The sequence below is a fragment of the Pelecanus crispus genome, chromosome 5 (assembly GCF_030463565.1).
Source record: "Pelecanus crispus isolate bPelCri1 chromosome 5, bPelCri1.pri, whole genome shotgun sequence".
NCBI classification, from domain to species: Eukaryota; Metazoa; Chordata; class Aves; order Pelecaniformes; family Pelecanidae; genus Pelecanus; species Pelecanus crispus.
In genome coordinates this window covers 71,268,689-71,296,290 of record NC_134647.1, presented here as the reverse complement: position 1 = coordinate 71,296,290, position 27,602 = coordinate 71,268,689, and the positions used below count along the sequence as shown (strand labels likewise).

Genomic DNA, 27,602 nt, shown 5'->3' with positions numbered 1-27,602 from the left:
TGTGCCTCTCCTCTTTGGAAGTCAACCCCTAGATGTTACCTTCAGGCTTCTAGCTGTTCAGTTCAAGTCACAAGATTACACCTGTGCTAACATGTCTGGGAGCTTTGTGATGCAGATGCAAAACATCAGAGAAAGGTTAATATAACCAGCCATTGATTTATTACGTTCTAGGAAGTAAGGGATAAAGCAGGCTGGCATGATGCCCTGAGCCCAGCCTCCGCGACAATTTCTCTTGTCCTGACTTACATCCACCAGCACTTATCTTGCCTGTTCTCCTTCCTCTCCCTTTAGTTTCTCAAACTTCAGGAGTTTCTTTTGGCAGGCGTGCTCTTCGCTGCTGCTGCTGCTGCTGGAGCTCTCCTCTGAGCTTTCGGAGAGGAGATACTTGATTGCCATCATGTCCTTCTTGTTCATTTGCAAGCAGAGGCAGGAGGATTTGCTCACCTTAAATGACTCCCCCCACATATTCTGGCACATGTCAGTCCCATTTGCATACATCTGTGTGTCAAATAAGAAATGCATCAATTAAATTTAAAAAGAATTGAGTTAAGAATCAATTTGTATTAAATTGATAAATATTTATAACTTTTTAAAAATTGGTATTAGATTATAAAAAAGCAGTCTCCAGTCATCCACCATCTTGCTGTGTGACATGCTTCATCACTTCTGAGATATCTTAAAATCTTATCCAGTCCCACAGCTGGCAAAAGAGATTTGTTTGTTGTGAGAGCAAGTGATTACACAAGGTGCAAAATGATCAACACCCAGCCCTTTGTTTCCACCCTGGGACTAACAGCCCAGCTAGCTTTCTGGGTCTGACAGACCAAAGCTGTGTGTGACAGCCACAACCAGTACAACTTGTAGCATGTCAGGACACTCTGACATGTCTCAGGATCTGAGTAGTGCTGAAAGCGCCAGACTGAGTGTTTTAAATACGGGAATCCTTATAGCTACAGGCTAGAGACAGCCCAGTGGAGTCACGACTCCGTGGGATCTCACTGTGCCTGCTGCAGTGTACATCGTGACCAGGCAGGACCTCACAGACAAAGAGAAGGGACGTAACTTAGAAACTGCGTGAAGATAAGTTTTCCTCAAGCCTCCAAAGTGCTGTGTCCAGTGGTGCAATGGCCTTTCTGGCTCAAGAAGTTGTAAACTGCAGCTTCTTGCACTCTCTGCAAGTGAATCTGTCCCGTTCTTGATACTACATTTTTTTGTAAGGCCTGTGTCATAGGACCTGTACAATCACACAACAAAGATATTTCTTGTTTGCCAAGCTGATATTGTGACAACCTTATGTCCGCCCAGCTTGAGTTTGCCTGAAGTGTATTAGCTTAGGAGTTACCGCATCCAGCCACAGAGTGGGCAGGATATACACTTTCTTTCCTGCATTTCTCCCATGTGTCTTTGTGGTTGAATCTTTTCTGTTTCTGTAAAGGAAGCTTTAGGTAATCCCAGAAGCAAAGCTAAGAATGAAGTTGGGGGTGGGAGTGATGGCAGGAGTAGAAGCCTTGGGAATTAAGGAGTGGGAGTGTTAATGACTGAAACAGTGGACCAGGCAACAGGACTGCTGGGTTCCATTATTGACTGATTCACCTTGACCGTGTCACCAGCGTCTCTCTGAAGGAAGCTGTGTTTCATTTGTAATAGTACAAGCAGTTCTTGCAGGTGACGCTGATTCTTTAATCCTACAGTGTTTCTCTTATGGTTCTAATTTCTGGATGGTTTGCTGGTTTACCGTCATCACCAGCTCATACAAAGATCTGACACTGAATCTCGGAGAAAATGCTCTGTGTTTGTGGTTGGGAGATTTCTGCATGGAAGCTGCTCTGTGTGAAAAAAATGATTACAGATTTAAGTCTATTATGTGGAAGTGGGACTGGGCATCTGTAGTCCTGCAGCTCCTTCTGCTCCACCTATTTTCCACAAGTTCTTCTTACGAGATGTCTCCTTGTCTCCCCACATGCAAAACTATGTTGACCTATACTGTGCAGGAAGGCAGATGAGAAAAAATCATAATTATTGCTTTTGCCTCAGAAATCTGTCCTTTGTGAATAATAGAGAGTCCATTCCAAATAGCCCCAAAGACTCTGTGGTCTGTAAAATAGCTTTTCAGTTCACACCATCTCCAGCCAGGGCTTGTTCCACAGATGCTGCAGTTGCTGGAGGAGTGTGGAGGTTGGCTAGTGCGCTGGGAGCAATGCAGGGTCAGAAATAGGAAGGTTGCTGCTTGTTCTCTCCTTGTGTTCTCAGGGCAGGCCAATCTTAGCTGTTTCTTTGCCACCATTCCTGTGCTTTTAAGCAGCATTAGACATTTTCTTCCAGCTCCTGTACAGTTCCTGGATTTCTACCTGCTTTTAGCTAATCATTCCAGAAAGTATTAAAAGCTGTCATGTGGGTTTTTTTAGGTCTGTATGCAGGAGACATGGCTACATCCTAATCTTATGTCCCACAGGTTCTGTAACATGTATGCATGCTCTTCTACTTGCTAAATTGGTAGGGGTTTTTTGACCTTCCTCCTAATTCTGCTTAAAGATCAGAGCATAGCCAGAATGCTGCAGCAAACAAACAGTGCACACAGCCCATTTACCAAACATGTCCCTAAATTACTGCAAAGGATTCTGATTCTTTAGCTTCTTGGAAGATGCTCTAGTCTATGCATTAACATTGCTTGGGGAGCACTCAGCTGGCAGAAGAATGACAAAATGTGCCTTGTTTTAGCCAGGCTAAAATTGGCTATGATCCATTGTGCATTCTTAATATTCAGCATTTGTTCCGCACTCAGCATTTGTTCCAAATAGTCCTTACAACCACTTGCATATGGCAAATGTAGGGCTGCTGATTGGTGCTCTGTATGAGCTAAGGGCATCAAAAGAAAGTAAGCATCTGTCTACAGTGCTCTGACATTGGAGAGCCCTTTGAGCTTCTGGGTAAAAGTAACTTTCTTTTCCATGAGTCGAGTCCAAACCAAGCGAGTCTAGTGTTTGTATATCGTGTAATTTTCATATGGGAAATGTGTTTTTTTAATTTCTCTGAAGAAACTTCATCTTTATTCTGACTTACCATGCAAGCCTATTTTTGGTGAAAAACATGGGCAATTTAGGGTGTGGTTCCGTTTAGTTTAGGAATAGCTGTGCCTGGCCTCAAATGATAAGACCTCTGGATTTGCTGCATGTTTTTCCCTGCACATGGTATATTTTCTTTAAGAAATAAGTACAAGGGAATTTGAGGGTAAAAACTCCTATCTCTGGACCAGGCACAGTTTGAACAGGGACTGGAGATTATTTACGGAGATTATAATTTCGTTTTTCACTTCATTTGGAACTACTGATGATTTAGCACATCTGGGAAACTAAGCTGTAAGTGTCCACAGCCCATTTGTTTTTTGGCTGCCTTCCTGAGCCTGCTGATTAGTGTCAATTTTGCAAGGCAGACAGCAATCCTGCACTAACTGGGCTGTGACTTCCACTTATATCAGTTGCTGAACTGACTTCTGGAAGTACATGCACTTGAATTCAAAACAATGAATCTGGGATCTCTGCAAGCCTTACTACCAGTCCCTAAGCACTACACTTAAATTTCGTTTACTTCTGCAAGTTGGACAGTTTTCATGGACTCAGTGAAGTTCAACTGTTACAAATATTCAAATAAGCATAGCAGGTTTGAGCTGTATTATGTTGCCCTGATGCTAAACTTACTTGAGTCACTAGAAAAAATCCTACCTGACTTTTGAAAGGTCTGTAGATCAGGTTCCAGACAACCTTGCTCCCGTAAGTCTTATCAGTTCTCATTTTATGTACTTTTTCTCATAAAATTAGTTATTACAACCATTAAACCTTCTCAGAAAGATGGGATGAGCTCTCAGAAAGCTTGTCAGTGCTGCTCTTTAACCATCAGAGTTATAAGGAACAAAGTTAGCTCTGCCTAGCCATTGGCAGACACAATGGAGAACACACATCAGAGATATGACAGCTCTATGGAGAATGAAAAGGGAGACAATTAGAAGAACGTCAGGACTTAGGGATTTGGAGGATGGAGAAGGACTTGAACTTAACAAAGTAAAAGAGAAAAGGGCAAAGATGCCTAACAAGCAAGAAAACCTTAAAAATTCCTTAGTGATTTGGAAATTTACGTCCCAATTTAAAAACACAGAGGTGTGCAAAGCCCCACATTATGTAAGGAACCTTATAAAATGCATCTCAGTGTCTCTGTTGTATGAACAAAGTTCATTTATCTTTTACTTCCTAAACCCCACTGTGGTTAAAATATCAGTGCTGCTTGAACTTTTGTTTCACAAGTGGTATGAATAGTGATTAATTAAATGTGTATATACTCAGAGTAAGCGACCTACATAAATATGAATGTTTTAAAATTTATATACTTAAAAAGTCTGATGTAGGTATGGCTTGAAACGGCTGAAGTAAAAATAATTCACCTGTTGTGTTTTACACCCATAAATTCAGGGAAAAAAAAAAAAAAGAACTCTTAATGCCACTTCTTCTGCTCCAGTTGATCAGGTTTTCTTACCTCGCTGTACGGAATACATTTATTCTTACAGTGGTTTTCTCCACTTTCATCCCATTCCCAGTCTGTCAGCCAGTTACGAACACATATGGAATCATCTTTGCAGGCTTCATACCTTCATGGAGATTAGTGTGGAAGATACAGTTATTTCTCTCACTTTTTTTTCAGTGGACTCAGATTCAACTCAGAAAGTCTACGTAGGCAGTGCTAGTAATGTGGTATGGTTGTATAGTGCAGCTTAGCAACAGATCTTCAAGAAATGTGCACATTATCTTAGCTTGACATGTACATATACTCTGAGCTGGCCAGGAAGACCTAAATCCCAATGAAAACTAAACAGTTCACCCACTATGTTTTATACTCACAGACTTAACTGAAGGGCTCATGTTCTGAGGAGCAACACTCATTAATGCGGTGTTTTCTGCTTGGTTGTGTTTGCTGATGTTACTGAGTGGAGGAAATACTGTGTGGGAGGGAGCTTCATGAATGCTGATATTCAATATTGTGACAGAGCACAGGTACAGTAAGAGTGAACAGTCACTTGAGGGAGATGTAGGGAAAGTTTGTGTTTATGAATTAATATGGGAAAAGAAGAATGATATTTCCTGGGCAGGGGGTTGCTATGAGGAATGTACACTGAAATAAGGAAAATCCACAAACAACAAAATCATATAAACTAATAGGCTGTCAGCCTCAGAACGACATTTTCTATGAAGTTAAACTTGAAAGAGGAAAGGTAAGAGTCTTGAGGGCGTAGGTCTAAAATTTTAAATTTTAAGTTATTTTTAACTTGTAAGCTCTAATGTAAAAAAAAAGCCTATAAATGTCCTGGAATGAGTACAGCATGCAACTGGCTGGTCTATGTGATGAGAGATATCATGATTTACCATTATCCTACATCATTTCCTTCCTTCCTTCCTTCCACTTCTTTTTATGTTCTACTTTTTGGCTCTTACCTTTCTTAAGGATCACTTTCTGCAAATAAGTTAACACCTACTTGAACTTAGTCTCAATGGCTTCAGGCAGACTATTCACACCAGTAACTGAGAGTGCCAAAACCATGAGGCACAGCTGTGAAAAAGTTAGCATAGTTCAGCATGGTACTTATAATTAATGCCTTTGGATATATTTTCTGTTTGTCATTTTTAATCTTCAGGGTCATGATTCCAAAACTACTTTGATATCACGAGGGCTGCAGACATATTTTTAAATTAAATATGAGGTTGTCATGTGGTCACAGAACTACGAGAACTAGACATTGCAGTACATGTGCACATGCACATCTGCAGAACCTTCACGTAGGTTTTCCGGGCTTTTTGGAGGGAGAAAGAGCCGTAACAGATGGAGGGTAACCAGGGCCTGAACTAAACAGGTCTAGGGCAGGGGGCATGTATTCTCAAATGTGTCCATCCATGAATCTGCTGTCAGAGGTAGGGGCTCTGCTGGAAATATAGGCTGCGATTTGATAATATAATGTGACACTAATAGCCATATCCTACCAGTTTGTGCCATGACTGGATTTGGGACTAGGGACTATAAGAATAATTGGTTTGTTGTTTGTTAGCTTCTGCGTGTACCCTGACTGAGACAGACACACAGAGGTGACTCCCCAGTGACAGCTGTTTCTCTAATGCTCGTCACTTTGCGTGCTTGAAGGCACACCAGTTAGAAGCACCAAAATGCAAACTTTTTGTTAATCACCATCTATGAACTCTCCACACACCAGCATCAGATTCAACAATTAGCCCTCGATTCTTCAAGCCATGTAGGCATGTCCTTTACTTTATGTGTGCACTTAAATTCATTGCTTTCTAGCAAAGTCCACCAATATCTACTGTGAGCTGCCTAATACTAGCACTATCACTTAAAGCAGTTGTGCCCCTCCACAGTCGTCTTTTTTGGTTTCCTTTTTTATTTGGCTTAAGTATTTTTCAGCCTGATGGGTTCCCAGACCAGAGTTGCTTCACAGCCTCTCAGACAGCACTGCTGGCACATGGGTGGGGACAGGGTAGGGGAAAGAATGAGCAGCCCTTGGGGCTGAGGAGAAGGCAGAACTGCTTCTTTTGAAATTAGTGTCACATTCAGTTATACTTTTCAAATTATGAATATGTATTTCAGAGTTTTACTGAACTGGGGCATTTATGCTATGCATCTGGTTTCCTCAGGAACGTGAATTAAATATGTTTATTAAAGTATTTATATTTTTATTCACTATTATCTATTGAATTGTCAAATGAAATGTTTCCTAATTATGATTATTGCCTGACTCTGTGGTTTGTTATATAAGCAGGTAGCAAGGCATAAGTCTGATTTCTGCTGTCCAGAGACCCATAAGTGGTTTCTTCAAACATTCATTAAAACCGGTGAGAAACATAAACATAAATACTTAAAATACTCCCTGAACATACTCGTTCCCTAGGCACAATGGGCAGGATATTTTTATTTTAAAGCTTTCCCCCCCCCCACCCCTTTTATAATTAGCTGTTTCTCTTTTAAAGGGCACAGGGCCCTTTTGCAGGTGGATCCGAAAATGGCTTATACCTTGGGCTCTTTCAAAAGCAATAGTTTTAGGACTAGTGGGAGCAAGGAATCCTAAGACAATAGGAAGAAAAGGAAGGCCCCAAGCTAGTCAGATGAATTTCTTTTAAATGAAGTCACTGCTCATTCAGAATCCTCTGCACATTTCTGGCCACAAAGACATACAGTATGCAGCAGGCACACTCACGGCATGTAGAGAAAGTAGGTCACATCAGTAGCAGTGCTACAGCATGCTAAAGGGACTCCAGTGAATAGAACATGAAAAAATGTTACTTTAAATCACCAGAAAAAGTGGGAATTCTGTCCAGGCTCTTTTCTAGCCTCAGGCCTTATGCAGGGTGAGGGAATGGTGTTGACACTGGCATTAGGCAGGCACACAGACTAGCATGCACAGTAATGGGTCATCATTATATTTTTGATTCAGGCCAGGCATCTATGATACCAACAGGGGCAATAGGTCATTGTTCAGTATTTGGTTAGAGCAGAGCCTGCTCTCTGCCAGGAGACTCTATACTGGAAAAGGGTCAGTTTTTCCTGTGCAGCAGCTCTCAATCACACATCCCCATACTTTCCAACAACAAAAGTTAAAAACCAGGAGCTTCTGGCAATACCCGGGGGACACCAAGGGTTTTGCTATGCAATATTGACCCACCATATATACACTTTGGTGTAACTCTCATATATACTAAGGCTAGCTTAAACCAGATGCAAACTAAACTTACAGGGTGTATTTTCTTTCATCTTTACACTTTCACTGGATATAGCAATTTGGTGATGACTTTGTGTGCTACTTATTTTGTGATACATTTGTTTTAGATATTGGTATTCTATTGCTTTGCCTGTTAGATCTATTCTAAAGCTCATTGGCAACTCCAATGCTTTAATATCCAAATGCTTTCATAAATGTTGGTAATATTTGATTCTGAGCTTTGAGATTCTGAGCACCGAGGCAAATTCAAGGTCTCAGTCTTTATCTTCAAGGAGGTCAATAATCTGGATTCAGTTTAGAAGATTACCAAAAATTTAGGAAGGAAGACTGCACATGACATCTGTTCCTGAGGCACATGGAGTTTCCTAACACAGAGATAAAATTCATCACTAGAGGAAGCTCTAGGGAAGCTAAGAAATACGTCAGCCCTTCTCACTATCTTCCATTACAAATCCGAGCTATGCTTCTTGTTTCCTTCTCTGGCACAAAGCAATGGAGACATATTTAAAGACAAATCCTAACAAAATACTGCACTGCATACATGACTTTGCCCTTGGAGAGAAGATGAGAGTGAAAATGGATCCATGTGTCAATAATATTTAAGTTGCATAACCACTAGGGAAAGCACTGTCCAGAGCACTGCAAGAGAACCTGACCATGCACTACTGTGTACTGTATTTTCTGTGCTTCCAAGAAAAGCCTTTTTATAATGTTTTTAGAAGTATTAAAACAGTTTTCTGTGATTTTCAGAGCAGCCTAAGGGATTCAGACATTCACAGTTCATTACTTTCAAGGGATGCTAGCACTTACAATCCTATAGTGTGAACACAGCCTGTGCTGTTTGTACTATGCTTCACACCAATTTAACCATACAGACAAGTTACTGTAGTTACTAGGCACAACATTAATATGGTACTGACTGAGATTTATATGTCACATGATGACATTATTTAAGATCCAACATCCCAAAACAGGAAGGGAGGCAGGGAGAGATATGTGCTGGATATGGACCACTGAAAAAATCTCAGTATCCCCACCTGGATATAAAGCTCCTGCCCCAAGACTAAGGACAGACAAGTGCTGGGCTGTCCCACTACATGTCTGGCACTCAAAAAATAATGTGATTCCCTGATGCTGTATTTTGGGAAACAAAATTAAATGCTATTATGCTTGCTATTGATATTTTTAGCATTACTTGGCTGCACGTTTCTCTGAGATTCAGGCTTTTAGACGTGATATTAGAGGGAGGGATGATGGAAGGGAAGAAAAAAGGCCAAGGGTGAAAAATTAAGGAATTAAGCTAATTTGTTATTTGAATGAATTGAAAACATACAGAAAGTGGCTGCTTTCATGATTCCATAGTGCACTTTTTATATAAAAAAGAAATGTATCATATCATGATCAAGTATTTGGATTTAAAATGCTAGCTGCATAAATACTAACTCACAGGCATGGGCTTTTCAAAGGGTGGGCAGGCCCTCACTGCTGTTAGTGCCTGTCAGCATGGTGGGAGCTCCTCCGTCACGTCAGGCAGTTCTGATGCCGCTGCACTGCATCCTCACGGAGAGCAGGGCAGTGCTGTCCCTGAGCCACTAAACTCTGACAGACTTTAGCGACTCCATCCTGCACTCAGCCTGTGTCATTATTATTCCGGGGGGTAGTAGCTTAGCAGAGGAAAAAGTAGCGATGGCAAACAAGAAATGAAGAGGAAGAACACGAGAAAAGGCACAAAGGTGGTGCAACACCATGGAATCTTAGTGCCACTTGATTAGGAGATCTGTGCTTCATCCACCCATGTTCCTTGACACCCTAGTAACACAGGCATATTAAAGCTAAATAAAAATACTTCGATAAAAAGCTGAACCTACCAGTCATCACAAAAGCTTTGACACAGTGGAACAGACTGAATAGCAGCAGTGTAGCTGGGATGGATCCAGTGAGCAGCATGTGGAGAACACCGGTAAAAGCACTCAATTTTCTTTGTGAAATCTTCACAGCTGTGGTGGGTGAGAAAAGCCACAAATAAGCCTGTTTCTTAGCATCAAGGCTATAGCCTCAGTTTTCTAGGCCTGCTTTGATGTGGATGCAATATTGCAGATTAGGAGAAAAACATAGAAAAGCATCCTTTCACCCTGTTAGTGTCTAGGTTCCAAACTCATTCCTCTGGCATTGTGTACAGACTCTGACTGTGCAATTACCATAGCCAGCTAAAGAGTGCACAAATGTTTCCATGCATATTTCAGCCCTATTTGTGTAAGCTTTCCGTAAACTTTTGAGGCCTTGAGTTTTCCTGACAAGAACGATTCCAGGCAATACTAAATGTAGTTTAAAACTATAGTACAAACCTCCTTCTATGCTGTAGCCTCATGGTTTCACTAATCTTTAGATTTTTCCCACAGCCCAGCTGAAGTTACTTAAAAACACATACTGTTGCTGCTCTTCTGGGAGTGGCAGGCAATAGCTGTTACTTTTGCACATCTGTTTTTGCTTAATTGTTTTGTACTTTCATTCTTTTATTTCTATAACTTGCCATGTTTCATAGCTCTAACATCTAACAGGGTACTAAAAATCTTAATTACGAAGACATTCTTCATGGTTACAAAACCCACAGGACTACAAGAATTTTTATTCTAAATATTCAGAAGTTTCGTTTCTGGACTCATGCATTTTGTTTGCGAGATTTAATAATCTAGCTGATCTGCTTTCTAAACAAAGGAAGAAGCCTGGTCTGTATTGACTAGGGGTCATACTCACGGGTATGTGATAGTTGCTTTGGAGAGCTGCGGAGGTGCGGTGTGGTTGTTACCTACTGGGTTTATGACTGCTTTGCATTGCTAGGTCTGGTTCTATGCTGAAAGCAAACTTGAAAAAACAGAACCCTTTCTTGATAAAATGGCATAAATCCTGCATAAGTAGTATATAGTTAGGGATTCATGGGCTTTTGTGAGAGGAGGAGAAGAGCCAGACATTGGTCAGGTATAGAGACAAGATGATGGGAACTAGGCTGGGTGGCGTAATCTCTAGGGCAACCTAGGGACTGTCCATCAGCAACTCCAGGGAGAGATACCATTAGCTGTGTGGCTGCTACAGCACAGATCTATTGAACCAGGACACAGACAACATCAAAGCTGACTTACGATTTGCTGAGCTGCCCACATCTGTTCCAGTAGCTGTTTTTTATTTTAATTACTGGGGAATGGGCCAATTGCTCTGTGAAGTCTGCATAGCAACAGGAAGCTGTTAGGAATTAAACAGAAATCTTGCAATAAGGATTTTCTTTAATACTGTATTTAGAAGACTCAAAATGTAAGATGAATCTGTTTTGGTCCATAACATGATAAAGTCTCTTAGTGCTATCTAGAATATGTACTCAAGCACCAACGTTTTTTATTTTGGAAGTAGTAGTGTAAATGCTAAGTGAGGTAGACTGGCATCAACAGTGCTTTGTCAAGGTGCGCCCAGAGAGCCCCAAGAATTTTACTAGTGTTCCGCCAGATGTTATATCCTGAGGGATACTAGCTTTGAAAGCTACCAAACATAAAAAGAGAGTTAAAGAAATGTAATAAATACTATACTTTGCTCACTGTAGAATTTTGATTTCAACCTTTCCCGTTCGGTGTCTGCTACAATTAATTAATTTTTACACTTAATCACAATAAACCAAATTCATCTTTGCTGTAAACTTTTTTAAGCAGATGGAGCTACAAGAAAAGTAAACTGCATCAGAATTTTTTAAAGGTAATAAATGAAGTCAGTGAGAGTTTTGCAGTTGACACTGTTAAGAACCAGAATCTTACTCTTGGTTTGCATGCAACTAAATGCCAATGAAGGAAGCTTTTCAAAAGTAATGTGTACTACATCTTATATAATTTTGAGAAATTAAGGGAACTGCCAAAACAATTAGTGTGTACAAAGCTGTACTTCTAGACTATATTTGGCAAAAATTAAACCACTCTTACATTTAGAGTACAGAGTGCATTCATGCATATTTGGCTCAGGGCTTGGCTTCAGTTTGTGGGTGTCCCCTTCCAGACATCCATATTTCTGGCAGGTAGATGATGTTATGACAGCAAAGAGGGCGACAGCAAACCTCAGCATTGTTGTTTGGTTCTTTTTCCTGTATGGAGAGAAATCATTATTTATATCCTTTATTTCTAGGAGAAGCCATAACATTAAAAGGAAGAACTGCTTTAAAAAAGCTACATATATATAACAAAATAAAATACGCTCATCAAAGATGCACACATAAGTATTAAGACACACATTCTCCCTTTGTCTTTGCTTATATCTGAACACTTATTCTTCTGCTACATATTTTTGAGGTTCCGTGGCAAGTGATAAAATCCACCAATAGTTCAGGCTATTTAAGAAAACATTATAATTTTCAGTATTTAAGAAAATTATTTTAAATTTCTTACACCAACCTGAATTTATCTTTGAGCCCTTCCAAGAGACGTTCCTATGCTTCACTAGATTTGAAGAAAATATTCATTAGTTCTAAAACTTGCAGAGTTGTTTTGCACACTTGGAAATTACACATTTAATACAGCTGCAGGTGAGCTAGTAGTGGTTAGCACCTAAGCTGGATAAATTATGTTGATAACTTGCCTTTGTTGAGGCTATGCTAATTTATACTTAATAATCTGATCCATTATTTTCTGCCTCTTTTGTAGAGTTTGGTCAAAAATGCAAGATAAAAATGTTTTGTCTGTGAGACTAAAATTTCTCTAAACAGACTACATATTAGTGAGCTATATAGATAAATCTAGAACCCGTTACATAAATCAATGCATAATTCTTTATACATGTTATCAATTTAACCCTTCATTCTTTAGTTAAATATTCCTGTTATCTACTTGGAATAATTTTGCCTGAATAAGGACTGTAGCTCCTCTATGTACCTAGACTTTTCAGATAGAAAGAAAACAACATCTTACAGAAGAAGAAAACTGTGTCTCCAGTCTCTCAGTAGTTTCTCACCTCTTCTGCTGTCCTTCTGGGTGATACTTCTCCCTGGAACAGGAACACAGTAAATTGCTTTTCTCATTTTCCACTTTATATACACACCATCTGGCATCAGTGCTCCAGAATGTTTGCCCTGGAAGAGTTCTTTGACCCTTTGGAATGCTAACATAGATTTATCTCAAAAGCAGATGCAAAGACCAGCACATAATGCCCTTTTATTGTTTGCAAATGTCGACATGATAAAGAGGAAAGTACAAACATAGGTTAGAACTAGAAAAATAACAGCTCTCCTATATACCAAATACAGCTACCCCCCGCCTGGTTTTTCAATGATTCCTTTTATTATTAATTATTAGATTCATTTCTACAACAGTTTCATGGGGCTTTTATCACAGATTAGGACTTCACTGAATTAGAGACATTAAAAACAATGCTTCATATTTCAGCCTGACTGGCTTAATTTTGACTATAGATATGATGGCTTCCTTGGCTTACACAGTAATTTTACTGCGGCCCCTGGACGAGAATCCACATCTCCTGATTCCCAGGTCTTTTTGTTCACAAGATCCCTTTACGACCTGCTGCTGTTTGCTCTGGCTGCTCTACCTGCCTCGTATGTACTCTCCAACCAGTGGCATGAACACTACGAGGAACTGTTGCTTGTACCATTGATAGTGATTCCTTATTGGATTTCATTGTGAGATCTGCTTTCTGCAAAGAGGATTCTGCATCTGAACATAAACTATTGCATAAGGTAGACATGGTGATTACAAATAGTTGCACTTACTTTCATAGATCAAATCTCATTCAGTACTGTAAAGAGCAGTACCTCTCACTACCTTCCAATTATTTAGATACATAAGGAAAGTAGCATCTGTTGTTTTTGCGTTTAAAACAGAACACTGGTTTGTCAGATAATACTCTGGGGCCATTATTTACAAACCTTTTTTGCTTGAAAAAAACAAACATTGGCACAGTGGAAGTGTGGTATGAATCTCATGGAGCAAACTCACTGAGCATGATAACAAAACAATCTCTATAAGCTATAAGCACTGATACCTATTCTAGATCTAGTAAATGCCTCAAGGTGAAAGTGTTGCTGGCCTAAAAAGAGTCATTTCCAGATCAGTGGAAACTGAGCGATTTTTAAGTTCCAGAATGAATTTAATTAAGACAAGTTTAAAAAGGCATAAAGTTACTATAGGAGAAATTGAAGTAAATAATGGCTTATTACCCACGCCTTCACCTCATGTGGCTTGATCTAGTGTTGGCTGAAATTAATGGAGCTCCTTGCTGATTTGTAATGTAAAGGATTCGCGCATACTACTCGGCGCTTGGATCTGTGTATTCATACAAAATAAAGACCACTGTATAATATGAGCACTCACTTCCAACATTGTGATGAGTGGATGGGCTAGCCAGCCTGGTAAAAAGCACAGAAATAGCACATGCTCTGTGCCTTACTGCTCAGTTTACATAAAATATATGCATGCTTGTAAAGGTGTAAGAATGCCGGGAGGTTTCTTGTAATGCCTCTGTTCACTGAATTGACATACAAATTATATTAAGCTATAGGAAACTGGGATCTCTTTCAGGCTTTGAGTATGAGCCAAATGGGACCACTTGCTGGGAGATTAGGCAGAGTTTCTAGCAGCAGGAAGGAAAATTGTCATATGTTTGTGATTTCTCAGACTTGGCTTTGGTTAGCAATACATGTAAGCAGGCTCAGGCTAAGAGGTTTTCGAGATCTCAGCTATACATCTTCATCACCTGACAAGTGAATCTTCATGCTTTTTTCTTAAAGTATTCTCTGGTTATTTTTTGTGGTGTCTTATACTGAGAAATTCATTAAAGGAAGTTTCTTACCCGTTCCCATACTTGAATGGGTCATTTATCTTTATTTGTTAAAATGGAACTTATTTCAAGTACTCATTGATGTTCTTGTACTTTTAAGACTCCTACTACCATTTAATTTTAACGTTATTACCAGTGCCCTGTAACTTCTATTCATCTTTTCAAGATTATGCATGATGTTACAATATCACCACAGACAGTAATTCAGGCACCACAACATTAAATTATGATTATTATTATCATCTGATGATCTAATTGATAGTGGCCTATGATGCTAGTAAAACTATGCATCTATTCCAAAACCACAAACACTGCTCTACCTGAGCAACTTCCTTCTGGCAAGAGCCATTAGCAGAAAATTAGGGAAAAAAATGTTTTAAAAGTAAAGCTGGTTGCTAACTTCCCAGCTTCTGGCAATCAGTTTAGTAACTATGTCAGCTGACATCTCCTAACTCAACATAGTGATTCCTTTTTTGTGAGTCAGATCGCTTTAATGACTGAAGTAAGCTTTTACGGTTTTTATATTATTGGTAAGTCTGCAAAGCCGATGTGGTTAAGGGAAAAATTGTTTGCACTTCCAAACAGTGACAATTGCCAGATCCGTTTCCCTTCTTGGCATCCTGAAAGTGTAACAACAGTGTGACCGGAGGGAGACAAGAGTTTCAGGAGTGTAAACTAGAGCATTTGGCCTGTTATAGCTTTATTATAGATGGCAATGTGTGCTAATGAAATTAATCTGTCTGTTCCTCATATCTCAGTGTGAGCCTGCATGCTCAGAAGTTGGAAGTGTTTTTCTCGTTAACTGTAACAAGAAATGTAATTAGGAGCATAGGTTGTTATCTAATTTAGTGTCATTCCTGAAGCTCCTTTGCAGAACTGCATTTAAAGTTGCAACAAGGGCATGTTATGTGATGATCAGTTAAGTATATATTCGTGACTTTCATTATGTTAAACTTCAGAACCAAGAGTTTGTATTCACAAGTCTCTCTGCTGAACCTATCATGTCCCAAGTCAAGCTGAATGCCAAAGGAGACACTCCAGATGGACTCAGTCTGGCACTCCTGACTCTGGAAGAAAAAAGCTGAGGTCAAATCTTAATGCTACTGAATTTAAAGTGTGATTTGTTTCAGTTCGCTTCGGTGGGGCTGGGATTTCTCCTTTTACATTGTCTGTGTAAGGAATACATCATGGCACGAAGTAAGGCTTACTTGCTTTATTTGAGTACACAACAGTTGCTGAGCTAGTTCTCCAACTGGGCACAGGAATGACAAAAGCACCAGTAATTTTATATAACCAAGGCAGTGAGTCAGTGGGGAAAAAAAAAAAATCAGATATTTTAATGAATAGTAGGTTTAAAAAGCAATCACAACCCGAACAACAAAATTATCATTGTAAAAATGTTATTTTAAGCCCCATGTTAGGTTTTTCAAAATTAAAGGGGACAAAAACCTACTTATTTTAGCTTATTACTGAGTTGAAAGCATAACTGAATGCTCTTCCTTTGCCCTAGTCTTTCATTTGCCTTTCACATTCTGCTAGTCTGTTACTTGTGAGGTTCCTCGAACCACTAACAATTATTGTTATTTTTTCTGCAAAGAATGGGCTTTGGTTTGGATAGCTACTGACTGTGTGGTGGTATGTGGGCTCTCAAAAGTGACAAAGAAAATCTGGGTCCGGCTTGACCTATACTCCAGAATTAACCAACTGCAATCTTATTTCCAATTCACACTATTAGTATTTGATTGAATTTTCTGCAATCACTTATGAATCATGAATTTCTTCTTAGGGGAGTATGAATACTATTTTTTTATTTATGCTTTTATTATGGGTATTTATTATTTGCATACAGGTAATGCCTAAAGTTGTGATGTAGTGTTTTAAAGTATCTGGTGCCAACACTGGATTATGGATGGCCACGTCCCACAGCCCCCTTTTCTGCCCTGAGCCTGCACTGCCCCTTTCCCTCCACTGTGCTGGCACAACCCCGATGGGGTTGTACACCCAACCAGATGGGGGAACTGATCCAGCAAAAAGAAATCCAGCGCTTCTCCCTGCCTCCAGTGTTTCTAGCCAAATCAATTTCAACTTTCAGTTCATAGCACAGAGGTAGAAGAGTTGTGTTGCTGTGAGGAAAGGGTGGTGTATCACAGTGAGAGAGACAATAGGGGAGGGTAGGACTGGCAGTACTTTCAGGCAGAACTGCAAACCTCTAAGCCCCATTGTGTTAGCATTCTAGGGTTTTTTTAGTTGTTATGTTGAACACCTTGTAACCAAAATTAAGAGCTGACAGGTCTACAAAGAAAACAAATAATGCAAGCACAAGGTAACAGTGAGATCACACTGGTCAACATATTAAAAGGCAGTGACTGGAAACCACCAGATTAATCATTGCTGAGCTTTTCCTGTTTGTATCAGAGCAGGGATGAATTTTAAGGACACAGTTGAGGTCCATGTAGCGTCCCTGCAGACATCTCTGAGGAATGACTCCCATACGTGTCATATTAGTTCTAGATCACTTGACTCATTGCCCTGTGATGAGTCTGTGGTTAGCAGATTGACCACAACACTCATGGAAAAGGTATTTTTTCACAATACCTTTCTTTACATTGTCCCCTCTCTCTCTGCATCCCTTAAATGGCTCCCCTCTCTGTTATATCAATCAAAACCTGTTTTCACTTCCAACTGCCTTCTCAGTTTATCTATGCCCTTTCTGCCTGTTCTCTTTCAATACAGGCACATTAAGTCTCTTGAAGTGTCCCGATGCCAGCCTCTACTGTACCCCGTTGGATTTCCATGGCTTGCTTTCTTGCATTTGTCATCTCATATTTGGGAGGCATTTCTATAAGTAGCCATAAAACTACGTGTAATCTTTGCCCTAGTCCTCCTTAAAACTCATCTTTGTGTGGGTGCCTGAGGAGAGGGTGACAACAGTTAGGATCTGATGCTACTTACTCCACTGGCCAGCATCTCTCCATTCCCTATGTGCTTCCCTCTCTGGACATTTCAGAAATACACACAAATATACATATTTATATGCATATGTAATTTGTACTCTGTTAACACCTAGGGGAAGCAGGTCAACTGTGGCAATTGCTGTACAATCAAGTCCAAGCTGACAGTGAAAGCAGCATATTCACCGGTCTCCTTCTGTCTCTTTAAAGCTATAATGTGTCTCATGAGCTTTTGTTGCTAAGAAGTGCTGTTAATTTAGCTATTGCACTAAGCTCTCCCTAAACCTCACAGCCATACTTTTAACTCCTGATACATATATTTGCATATTTACATCTACTTCCTTATCAGATGTAAATATGGTATCTAGAACAAGGTTACAGCAGTGCAAAGCTGTCACTTTGACATACCGCATCACTGCAAACAAGGATAAATGTTCTTCATGGTATATAAAGAACGAAAATAACAACTGGAAAGCAAATCATATCCAGTTAGGACTGGACTTTTCTTATATATAGATCTAGTAATTGCCATCCTAGACCAGGATGGCAGTTGATTTACTTCATTATTCTGTCCCTGCGACTGACTAATAGTAGTAGTTTCCAGTGAAGATGCACTGGAATAATATACTGTATAATATACTTTTACGGAATAACCTGCCTGTAAGAAATTTCTTCCTAATGCTCTTTCATTCAATGATTAGCTTGTGCCCTGAAACTTGAGTGTTTACATCCTTCCTGTAAAAAGTCCTCATGTAACTATGATTAGTAACCTCAACTAACTATTTTTATTAATTACACAAATGTCTAAAGCAGAACTTCTCAAATAGCAGACCTCACTAGATTCAGATCATGAGTAAATTTTGCATAAATTGTGTCAAAGTGCCAGACTTACTAATTCTCCTGCATTCTTTTGGAAAATCCTGTATTTCTTACCATTTCCCTGGACCTTAGGGGTGGTGGTGGGAGCTGTACTCTGTGGCTGCAGTTCTCAGCTGTGCAGGCAGCGTGCATTGCTTGGCTAGCCTGGCAGAGCTGGGATCAATGTCTTGCTTTTTGCTGAACAAAATGAAGCATCATTCTGTAAAGAGTAATTGATTAGTCTTAGTCAAAGCTTTTCCTAGCAAATCTCACTCTTCCTGCAGTTCATGTAACTGCTTTTTTTTACCCTTATTTTTTGTTTTGCGCATAACTGGTATTCTTTAGTTGTGTCACCCTGGGTTTTTTTGTGAATCTTGAAAAAAGAATGCTGTCACAGGGGTGGAGTTAGGAAAAACAGCCAGGAGTCATGGCGATGACGTGCAGCCTGTATAATTACTTGTCATTACTGACATTCTACGCAGGTATAGCACAACATCCCAAAGTACCATGCCATCTTCAGGGCTGACTGCATATTGCCAATTGCCAAACATTAGTATTCTGGTGTAAAGACTAAAACTTCTCTGTGAATACCATTAGAACTGGGTCACTAGCAGAAGGTGTGTGACAGCTTAACATGCAGAACAACTAAAGCCATTTCCTCCAGCTCAGGCAGAGCAGAAATACTGAGAGTGAAGCTTATGTGTATAGTATGAGCAGAATGACAAATGACAAGCGATATACTTGTTTGGTGGCATTAGCAATGCGGTTCTGCCTTGGAAACAGTGAAAATAGGCGATCAGCTGGGCTTTGTGCTGCACTGGTGTTGCTAAATGTTCGAATTTAATAGGAATTCAAATGATTAAGTATTTCATTTTGTAGAGGAAATTCTCTTGTTCAGCAGCATCCTAATAACATCTACTGTTTAGCATTTTCTATTCTGTTTGGAATAAAGAGGTTTTAACCTCACAGCTTCAAGCTGTATATCTCTATTGCAGCTCCAGGAATTACTGCTGTAGCTGTGTGCTCAGTAGTCATAAAAATGCTGCAGATGGATTTATGGCATTTCAGAAAACATCATGGAATAAGCTGGACTAGAATCTGTGTTCTGCCTTACTGAAGTCCCTTTAAACCGGCTAGAGAAGAATGGAAGGGAAGTCTTCCTGGATAGCATTGTTCCAGCAACCTTCTGAAGCAGAAGGGCATGCTGACACCTTCTTTATACAGAGAAAACACAAGGTGGAAGCCAGGGAAAGGAAGTATCTGGAACTGCAAAGAGAAAGAGAATTAACTGAGTATTAGCCAAGTATCAGTAAGTGAGCTACACAGGCTCTCTGTGGTCCCCGGCTTTTGCTCCAGGTTAGTCTGGATAGCATAATAATCAGCCTGTTTATAAGCCTTTATTAATTACTCTTCTGTCTTTTTTGGATGTGACAGAATATTTCTGAAGACAAACACTGTGAGCATAGGCATGGCATCAGACCACGCTCTGCCTCGTTCATCTGTACCCCTTTTCCCTGCCAAGACACTCATGATTCGTTCACTTCTATTTAAAGTTGGGAAAAAAAAAAAGTAAAACGGAAAAGAAAAATCAGGTCACTCGGACTGGTTTGCAGATTCAGGTCATATTCAGTGACGAGTTTAAATGGAAAAAATATGGGAGAATCAATAAAATGAGGAGCATTTTTCCTGTTCTTTTAACATGAAACCTCACTGTTCTTTCGCTCCAAAAATATTGGAAAGACATCTCAAGTCTAAATACTAAATGGAGATTAAACAGAGAAGGAAATAATCCAGAAGCAAACTGAAAACAGTCTTTTTGCAAGTAAAATGTCCTATTAACCCCCAAACGACTTTTTGATTTGGAGTGATCAAAAAGATTTTTAAATTGTTTTGAGTAAAATACTGAACCAGGAGGCAATTATTTGCAATTCTATCTAAAACTAACAACTGAAGATTCGTTTTTAATGTTTCAAAAGCAGGTAGCGTTATTCAAATTCTCATTGTGACTTTTCTTCCCGTATTCATGAATTCTTTTTTGGCACATGCAGCGAACAGGTGTGAGCCAGTGCAAGGTGGCCCACAGGCCATAACCAACAAATAACTAATTGGCATCTATGTTGCAACAGGGCAAAGATCCAGCCAAATTATGACGAGGCTCTGTGCCATCCTAATAGACTCACATTATCACGGATGCCAAGATTCTGTAAATTTGCATTATTTACATCTAGTTAGGGCAGGATTCCCAGCTGGGAAATTCCACATGGTTGTCCATCTCTATCATATACAATTACGATGGAAAAAGATCTCTGTCACTAATCCAGCATCCTGAAATAGTTTTCAGCAAGAATTTAAATATTCTTAGTAATTATTTAAAAATGCTCCCACTCATCTACACGCATAAATTGTTTGCAAGTGTATTTTTGTTGTCTTCGTTTATATAAAAGGAATAAAAAATTTATAAAATCAGACTTCTGGCTGAAGATGTATAAGCCTTTTCAGCTTGGTGAAAAAGGAGAAAGAATTGTTTTTTCTGCAGCAATAGCAAGGTTCCTGACTGTGTAGTAGTGAAAAAAAAGACAACTTTGAAGTTGCTTTTGTGAAAAATGAATGCAGAAACTGGTAACTTATTCCCTCAGGAAATAATTTGCAAAGACAAAAACGCTGAGAGGGTGTGAATTATTGAGATGAAACGCAAGATGATGATATACGCTCTGATTACTCCTTGAGGTAATGAATCTCCGTAGGTTTGTCTTTTCTACCGAGAAGACGCCGAACTACATCTTAATCTGCTCCATAAAAAAGTGGGCTGTAGCAGTTGACGGCACTGCTGGTAGTTTTCCCGCAGCCCGGTGTTCCTGCGGAGGGCTGGGGGCTGCCCAGAGCCGCTCCGGCCACCCGAGCACCGTGCCAGGCTGGAGGAGCTGCTGGGCCTCTGGGAACGAACTGCCTGCCCAAATCCAAATCCAAACGTCTGCCCAAATCCGACCCACTACTGGCGACACCACCAAAATGGTCCTGCGCTCACGTGTTCAGGGGCAACTAAGAATTTATTGACGCAGAAGCCGCTCGCTGCCGCACACCTGAGCTGACCCCGGATCACGACGATGGGGGCGGAAACGCTGCCCTCGCCCCCGGAGGCAGTGCTCGGTTTACACCTCGCAGCAACGCGGCGGCTCCGTGCCTCCTCTCCCGGCACGGGAGCAGAGCCTCTGCGGCCCAAGGCCCCCCCTGCCCGGGCGCCAGGCTGCCGGAGCGCCGCGGCCCCCCCGGGTTTATTCCTCCTGCCCGGGAGCCTTCTCACCGGCAGCGGTGCGGCCTCCCCTCAGGGCCGCCGCTGCCCTCCCCGCGCGCCCGGCGCCTTTTCCCGCCTCGCACCTCCCGCCCGCCCCTCGTGACAAGTCTCGCGCGCTCCCCTCCTTCCCTCCCCCAAGTCTCGCGCCTCTTCCCCGCCGCGAGGCCGCTGCTCTCGCGATAGGCAGCGGGCGGACGGGCGGGCGGGCGCGCGGGGGGTGGGGGGGCGGCGCCGCGGCAGGCGCTGCGCCCGCGCTCCCTGACAGGCGGCGGCGGCGGGAGCGGCGGCGGCGGGCGGGCATGTCCCTCCGCCCCGCGCGCAGGTGGTGGCGGCGACGGTGGCGCCGCCCCGGCTCTCCGTGACTCCCGCCGGCCATGGCCGGCTCCGCGCCGCGGGGGCCCGAGTCGCGCCGCAGCCGCCGCTGAGGAGAAGCCGCCGCGATGAGAAAGGGCCGCTCCCGGGGGGACAAAGCGGCGGCGCCGCCGCCGCCGCCGCCGCGGAGGGAGGCCGGGCGGGCGGTGGCCGCCAGCGCGGCGGAGCGGAGAGCCACCCTGCTGGGGGGCGGCGGCAGGAAGGAGCCGGAGGACGCCCGGGCCGCGGGGGCGCCTTGCCGGGAGGCGCCGGAGAGGGTAAAGCCGGGGCGTGGGGCGGGGGGGGCCCCGCCGGGCCGGGCCGGGCCGGGCCGGGCCGGTGGCGGCCGTTGGCATGGAGACGCGCGCCCCGCGTGGCGGGCGGGGGCGGCCGGCGGTGCCGCCCTCGGCGCCCGGCCGGGCTGCGGCTGCCGCAGTCGCCGGGCAGGGGTGCGCCGGGCCCGGGCGGGGGCTGCCGTGGCTGCGGCGGGGGCAGGGTGGCCGGGGGCTGGCCGGGGAGAGGTGCGGTGCGCGGGGGGGAGGCTGCCTGCAGCGGCGCTCGTTGAGACCGCATCCTCCGAGCGTCCTCCCGGGCTGCGTGCGCTGCCTCAGGTGGGTGCCCCCAGAAGAGGAGAACAGAGCCGGCGGCCAGCGCTGGAGCGGTGGCCTGCCGGTGGCCTGCCGGTGGCCTGCCGGTGGCCTGCCGGCATGGCGTTGGGTGAGCGGGGGGGAGGCGTTGCGGTGCCAGAAGTCCTGCGTGCCGGTGGAGAAGCGAGGGAGGATGCAGTGAAATCTAGTTTGAGTTATATGCTTGCTGGCATTAATGGTTTCAGAACGCTTCTTGCTCGCAGCCTTCTGTAGGTCACTCCTAGTTGTGACATTAGTTACGATGCCTTTTCCAGCATCTCTTAGGTCTTAATTCTTAACGCAAGAAGCGGCTTATTTAAGAAAATGCCTTTGCAGATATTCGAAAACGCATAGGCTTCTTAAAAGCGAGAGTGCATAAGTTCAATGTGTCCACTTTTATGTCTTTCACGCCCCCCCCCCCCCAAAAAAAAAAAAAAAAAAAAAAAGGATCTGCTGATTGCTACTTAGGGTTACAGGGATAAGAGACCCAAGAGATCTTCAACTTTGTTTCGGTGTGTTTTGATATTCCTAGTTTTACAAGAGAGAAAAATAGGGGATGAGACTTAGCAGTTTAAAAATGTAGATGGCAACTACTGCTTTTTTTTTTTTTTTTTTTAAGAGAAGGAGAAAGTATCACAAGTGTGAAGACTCCCAGGATGCAGTAATTTGTTGGTTTGTTTTGCCATTTTTAGGAGCAAAGTGAAAAAACAGGTTCTTTGGCTTTCCTTGTTAAAAAGGTGTCTTAAGTTTACGTCATAGTTGCAGATGCACAGGCTTACTCTTTTTTTTTTTTTTTTTAATATTTTCTTAGGTTCTTCTAGATAAGCTGCATTACATTGCCTTCAGTTATAGGAGACTTGTATTTTGGCTTTGACTAGTGGATTTCTCTTGAATATAGATTTCTCAGACTGGGCTCTGGAAAAAGAGAGCTCTATTTTTTTACTTTTTATTTTATTCTCTAGTGTCTTGTTAAGCCAGGTGGCTAGGAAGTGCTGCTGCTTTTGATGCTTATCACTTCCTGAAACAATTGAGGAACACTAATATCCTTATTCAGTGGAGAAAAAAAAATATCTAAAAGCAGAAGAGGTGATTTAGTTTATTCCCAACTGTCCATTGAAACAGTGGTTGGTAGAGCTATCAAATGCAATAGCAAGGTGTTTGTTGTACCGCTTTGACATATTGTATATGATATTGACATGGAAGTTAGCGGAAATTACCTCCATTCTTGGTAGTTGTGAACTAACTTTTTACAAATCATGCATACATACTGTATAATGTATTGAACACTGGGGAAGCTTCACCAAAACAACATTAACATTGCAAAACAGGAAAGGCTGCAAGTTCAGAAACTTTGAGGTGCACAAGACTTCCTAATGGGAGATACTGCCAGTTTGTTTTTAGCTTGGGTGCTCTGACTAAGACCTGATGTGACTTGTAGGAGCAGATCTTTATGTGCTGGCAAGTATTCAGTGTGATGGAGTCTCTGAGGAGTTTTACAGCTAAAGTAAAGAAAGCTTCTACTCAACCTATGTGAGATGCCCCCCCAAACTTCAAAGGAGAACCTCTTATCCCCTGTCCCCTTTTGTCTTCCATTTGAAGTGGTGGAAGTTTTGTAAATGCACTAAGCAACCAGAAATAGATATGTTGGACAAATTTAATAAATGGGACAAAAAAGTCCACTCGCAGCATTTCTGTCTTTAATATCAATAATTTGGTATTTCTTTAAACATCAGGGGTTCGTAGTGTGGATGTGGTGGAAAGGGCCCTCTGAGATGCAAAAGACAGCGTGTTACTCCATTTCCACTCGCGCAACTTGTAGCTTGACAAATACTTCCTTAGGGGCGACTTCTGATTTAAGTAGCCCTGTTGTTTCCAAGCCTGTAGTATGCCCTCAGCTGTACCAATGCAACAGTGTGCACAGCTGCAGGGAACCGTTCTCAGTTAAATTCAGATTTCACAGCTTGTTTGCCATACATTTGCACAAGTTTGTGGCGGGGTTAGAATAAACTAATGTTGGAAAAAGGACTTATCAAAATGTGACTGTAGTAGCTAATCACTGTACTTTAGGCCTTTGAAAATCTGGTCCTTTAACGTGCTGTGCTTATAGTTCTGACATGTACATATGATTAATGTTTTCACTTTTTTATGAGTTATGTAAGAACATAAAAATGACTGTACTTGGTCACATTAAAGATCCCTCTAGCCCCGTATCCTGCCTCTCTGAGCTGCCAAAAGCAGATGCTTGGAGAAGAGTATAGTGTGTATTAAGGAAATACCTCTCCCAGCCTCCAGTAATTTGTGGCTCGCAGGTTTCCGGAACTAGAGGTGATATTTGTTTTTAGTGCCCCCAGTGGGTTTTTTCTTCTATGAATTTGTCCAATCAGTATTTGAAGCTGTGTATGCTTGTAGCATCCACAACATCCTGTGGCTGAGTGTTGTAAGGCTTAAACACATTTTGTGTGGAAAAACCACTTCTTTTTGTTTGCTTTTGAACCTTCTACCTGCTTGTTTCGTGCCTTGTTCGTTAATTCTTGTATTGGAAGAGGCGGTGAAAAAGAGAAACCATGTTCTTCTGTGTGGCTTACGGCTTGGTAACTTTTTATTTTATTTACCATCCCTTGCTTGTGACTTTTCCAGAGGCATTTTAGAAAGAAGTGACTCTATCCTTTTCGTTGTCCTTGCTGTTTTCTTTGCACCTTTTGCAGGTCTGTTCCTGATTGGAGATAGTGATGCAGGGATCAGAGGAACAGGGTTGGGGAACAATAACCAGGATTGGCTACAGTATTTCAGTGTATGACACCCTGTAAACTTATATAGCATATTAGGTTTTATTCTTTAGTCTTCTACCTGCTTTTTCTTGACAGTCTTTAAACATTGTGTTGGCACTTTCATGGAACTGTCTGTTATAACTCTTCAATCACTCTTTTAAGTAGTAATAGCTAGTTTAGAATTTGTCATTGTGTATATAAATTTAGATTTTTTTTTTTTTTACACTATGCATCACTTTACATTTATCTACATTTAATCTTATCTGCTATTTTACACCCCACTTAAACAGTATCATTAAGCCCTTCTTCAGATCTTTGGCCATCGGTTTTGCAACCTTGAATAACTTTAAGCATTGTCAGCAAACTCTGTCACGTAAGTATTAAGCTTCTTTGCTAGATTTTGCTTTAAAATGTTGAAGGTATTGTTCCCAGAACAGATCCTTGTGGGACTCCACTGGTGATCCTTCTTTTTTGGGAAAAAGGCCAATTGTTCCAGCTTCTTATTTCCTATCTGTTCATCAGTCATTAATTCATAGTTGAATTGTCCTTCTTATCCCATGACAGTTCAGTTTCATTGAGTGAGGGCATCTTTGTCAAGCATGGCCCACTTGGATTTCTGTAAAGTATCAGCTTCATCATCATGTATTTGCTGACTCCGTTGAAGGAGAAAAATGGAAAGCTGAGATGAAAGTTATTGTTGCTTAGGAGTGACAGTCACCCTCATCCAGAGGTGTATTATAAGGATTAGATTGTTTCCATGTCATGCTTACATAATTAGTTTGAAACATTGTGATATTTATTGTGGAATATCCTACATGGATCATAGCCAATATTTGTCAGAGGTGCTTCTATTATGCATGTTCTACTTCAGGTAGAAATCAAAGGCCAAAGTTCTGATTTAAAGGATTCTTCAGTGTCTAGAAGATACGACTTAAGGGGGTTATGATGGAAGTATACAAGACCATGGTTGGTATGTAGAGGGTAGATAGCAAACAGCAGCTGTTTCCTCTAGTATTAAGCTAGGAGTCAGGCTTAAAAAGAGAATCTTCACGCAAAAGGTAATACATGTATGGTGGGTTGTTTGGGGGTTTTTTTGGCCAAAGGATGCAATGGATGCAAAAAGCATTCAGAATTGAAGTACTGGAGGAGGGATCCAGTGAAGATTATTAAATAGGCAGACTGCATCCACCTGAGGAAAACAGCCGAAATTAACTACCATCTAGGAGAACATTAGAACAGGGCAAATGCATGATGCTTCCCTTTACTTGTCTGTAGGGAATGTCTTTGCTATTTGTATAGATTTTTTTCCATGAGGAATGCGTGTTAGCCGGTCCCTAACACATCTGAATCCTATCTTCCTCTGAAAGCAGGGGGAGAATACACGGATAGGAGGAAAGCTGAAGTACTGTGGAATGTCTAGGGGGATGGAGGTTGAGGGTCAAAAGAGCAAAAACAGAGGACACTGAGCACTGAGTATTGCAGAACAGCATTTGCTGCTCCAAAGGCATCCAGGGAACTAATGGGTGCTGCCCAGTGGCGCTTTGCTCGGAGATCTGACAGGGTGAGGGAACAGAAAGAGACCTCATGCTTGTCAGCATTTTACCCTCACTTCTGTCAAGCTTCCCTCTCCTTTTGCTATGGATGGCCAGGGCCGGGAGAGGATTTATCAGTAGATTCCATGACTTTGTGATTTTGTAGGATAATAAAGAGGTGAAGGGGACAACAGTAGCAGAATCTCAACAAGCAGTTCAAGGGGCTGGTAGAGGGACTGCAAGTTGTAGAGTCAGGATTTTGGGTTAGATGGACCCTTTGTCTTGTATAAGGTTTAACTTGGCTGCTGCTGATGAAGAGTTGGACTGAAGTGTTGCTAAACCTAGAGGCTCCCCTGCTCCATGTATTTTTGTTGTATGGGAAATGTTCAGCTGATGCCAATAGTCAAGCTACATACATAATACAGAGAAAGATGAAAAACCTTCTTAGCCCAGGTTAGTTTTTGTGTTGGGGGAGCCCCTTCTATAGGGGAGTCAGTGCAGTAGACTATCTCCAGCTGTAAATTTTGATGTGTCTGAAGAAGGGAGGTCTTCTGTGTCCCCCAGACTGTCATTTCTGCATTGGATAGAAAGTATTTCCTGAGCTTTGAACAAGGTAACTGACTTACAATCGAATCAT

At 41.8% G+C, this 27,602-nt stretch overlaps 2 protein-coding genes across 3 annotated transcripts in view; one reads left to right on the top strand and one right to left on the bottom strand.

Moving 5' to 3' along the window:
- Positions 1–258: 258 nt before the first annotated feature.
- Positions 259–11,883, bottom strand: LOC104039111 (riboflavin-binding protein). The gene is made up of 5 exons (XM_009493683.2): positions 11,728–11,883; positions 10,906–11,005; positions 9,637–9,765; positions 4,525–4,636; positions 259–498 (listed from the first exon to the last, which is right to left on the bottom strand). The coding sequence occupies exons 1-5, from the start codon at positions 11,864–11,866 to the stop codon at positions 259–261; spliced, it is 720 nt and encodes a 239-aa protein (XP_009491958.1). The 5' UTR covers positions 11,867–11,883.
- A 10,245-nt stretch (positions 11,884–22,128) lies between these two features.
- Positions 22,129–27,602, top strand: part of MAST2 (microtubule associated serine/threonine kinase 2) — a 194,452-nt gene continuing 188,978 nt past the window's right edge. The window contains exon 1 of one of the 2 annotated variants that reach the window (XM_075710859.1): positions 22,129–22,317. In XM_075710859.1, the coding sequence (XP_075566974.1) occupies positions 22,129–22,317 (189 nt within the window). The remainder of the gene's footprint in view (positions 22,318–27,602) is intronic. The other variant, XM_075710860.1, reaches the window with a different exon arrangement.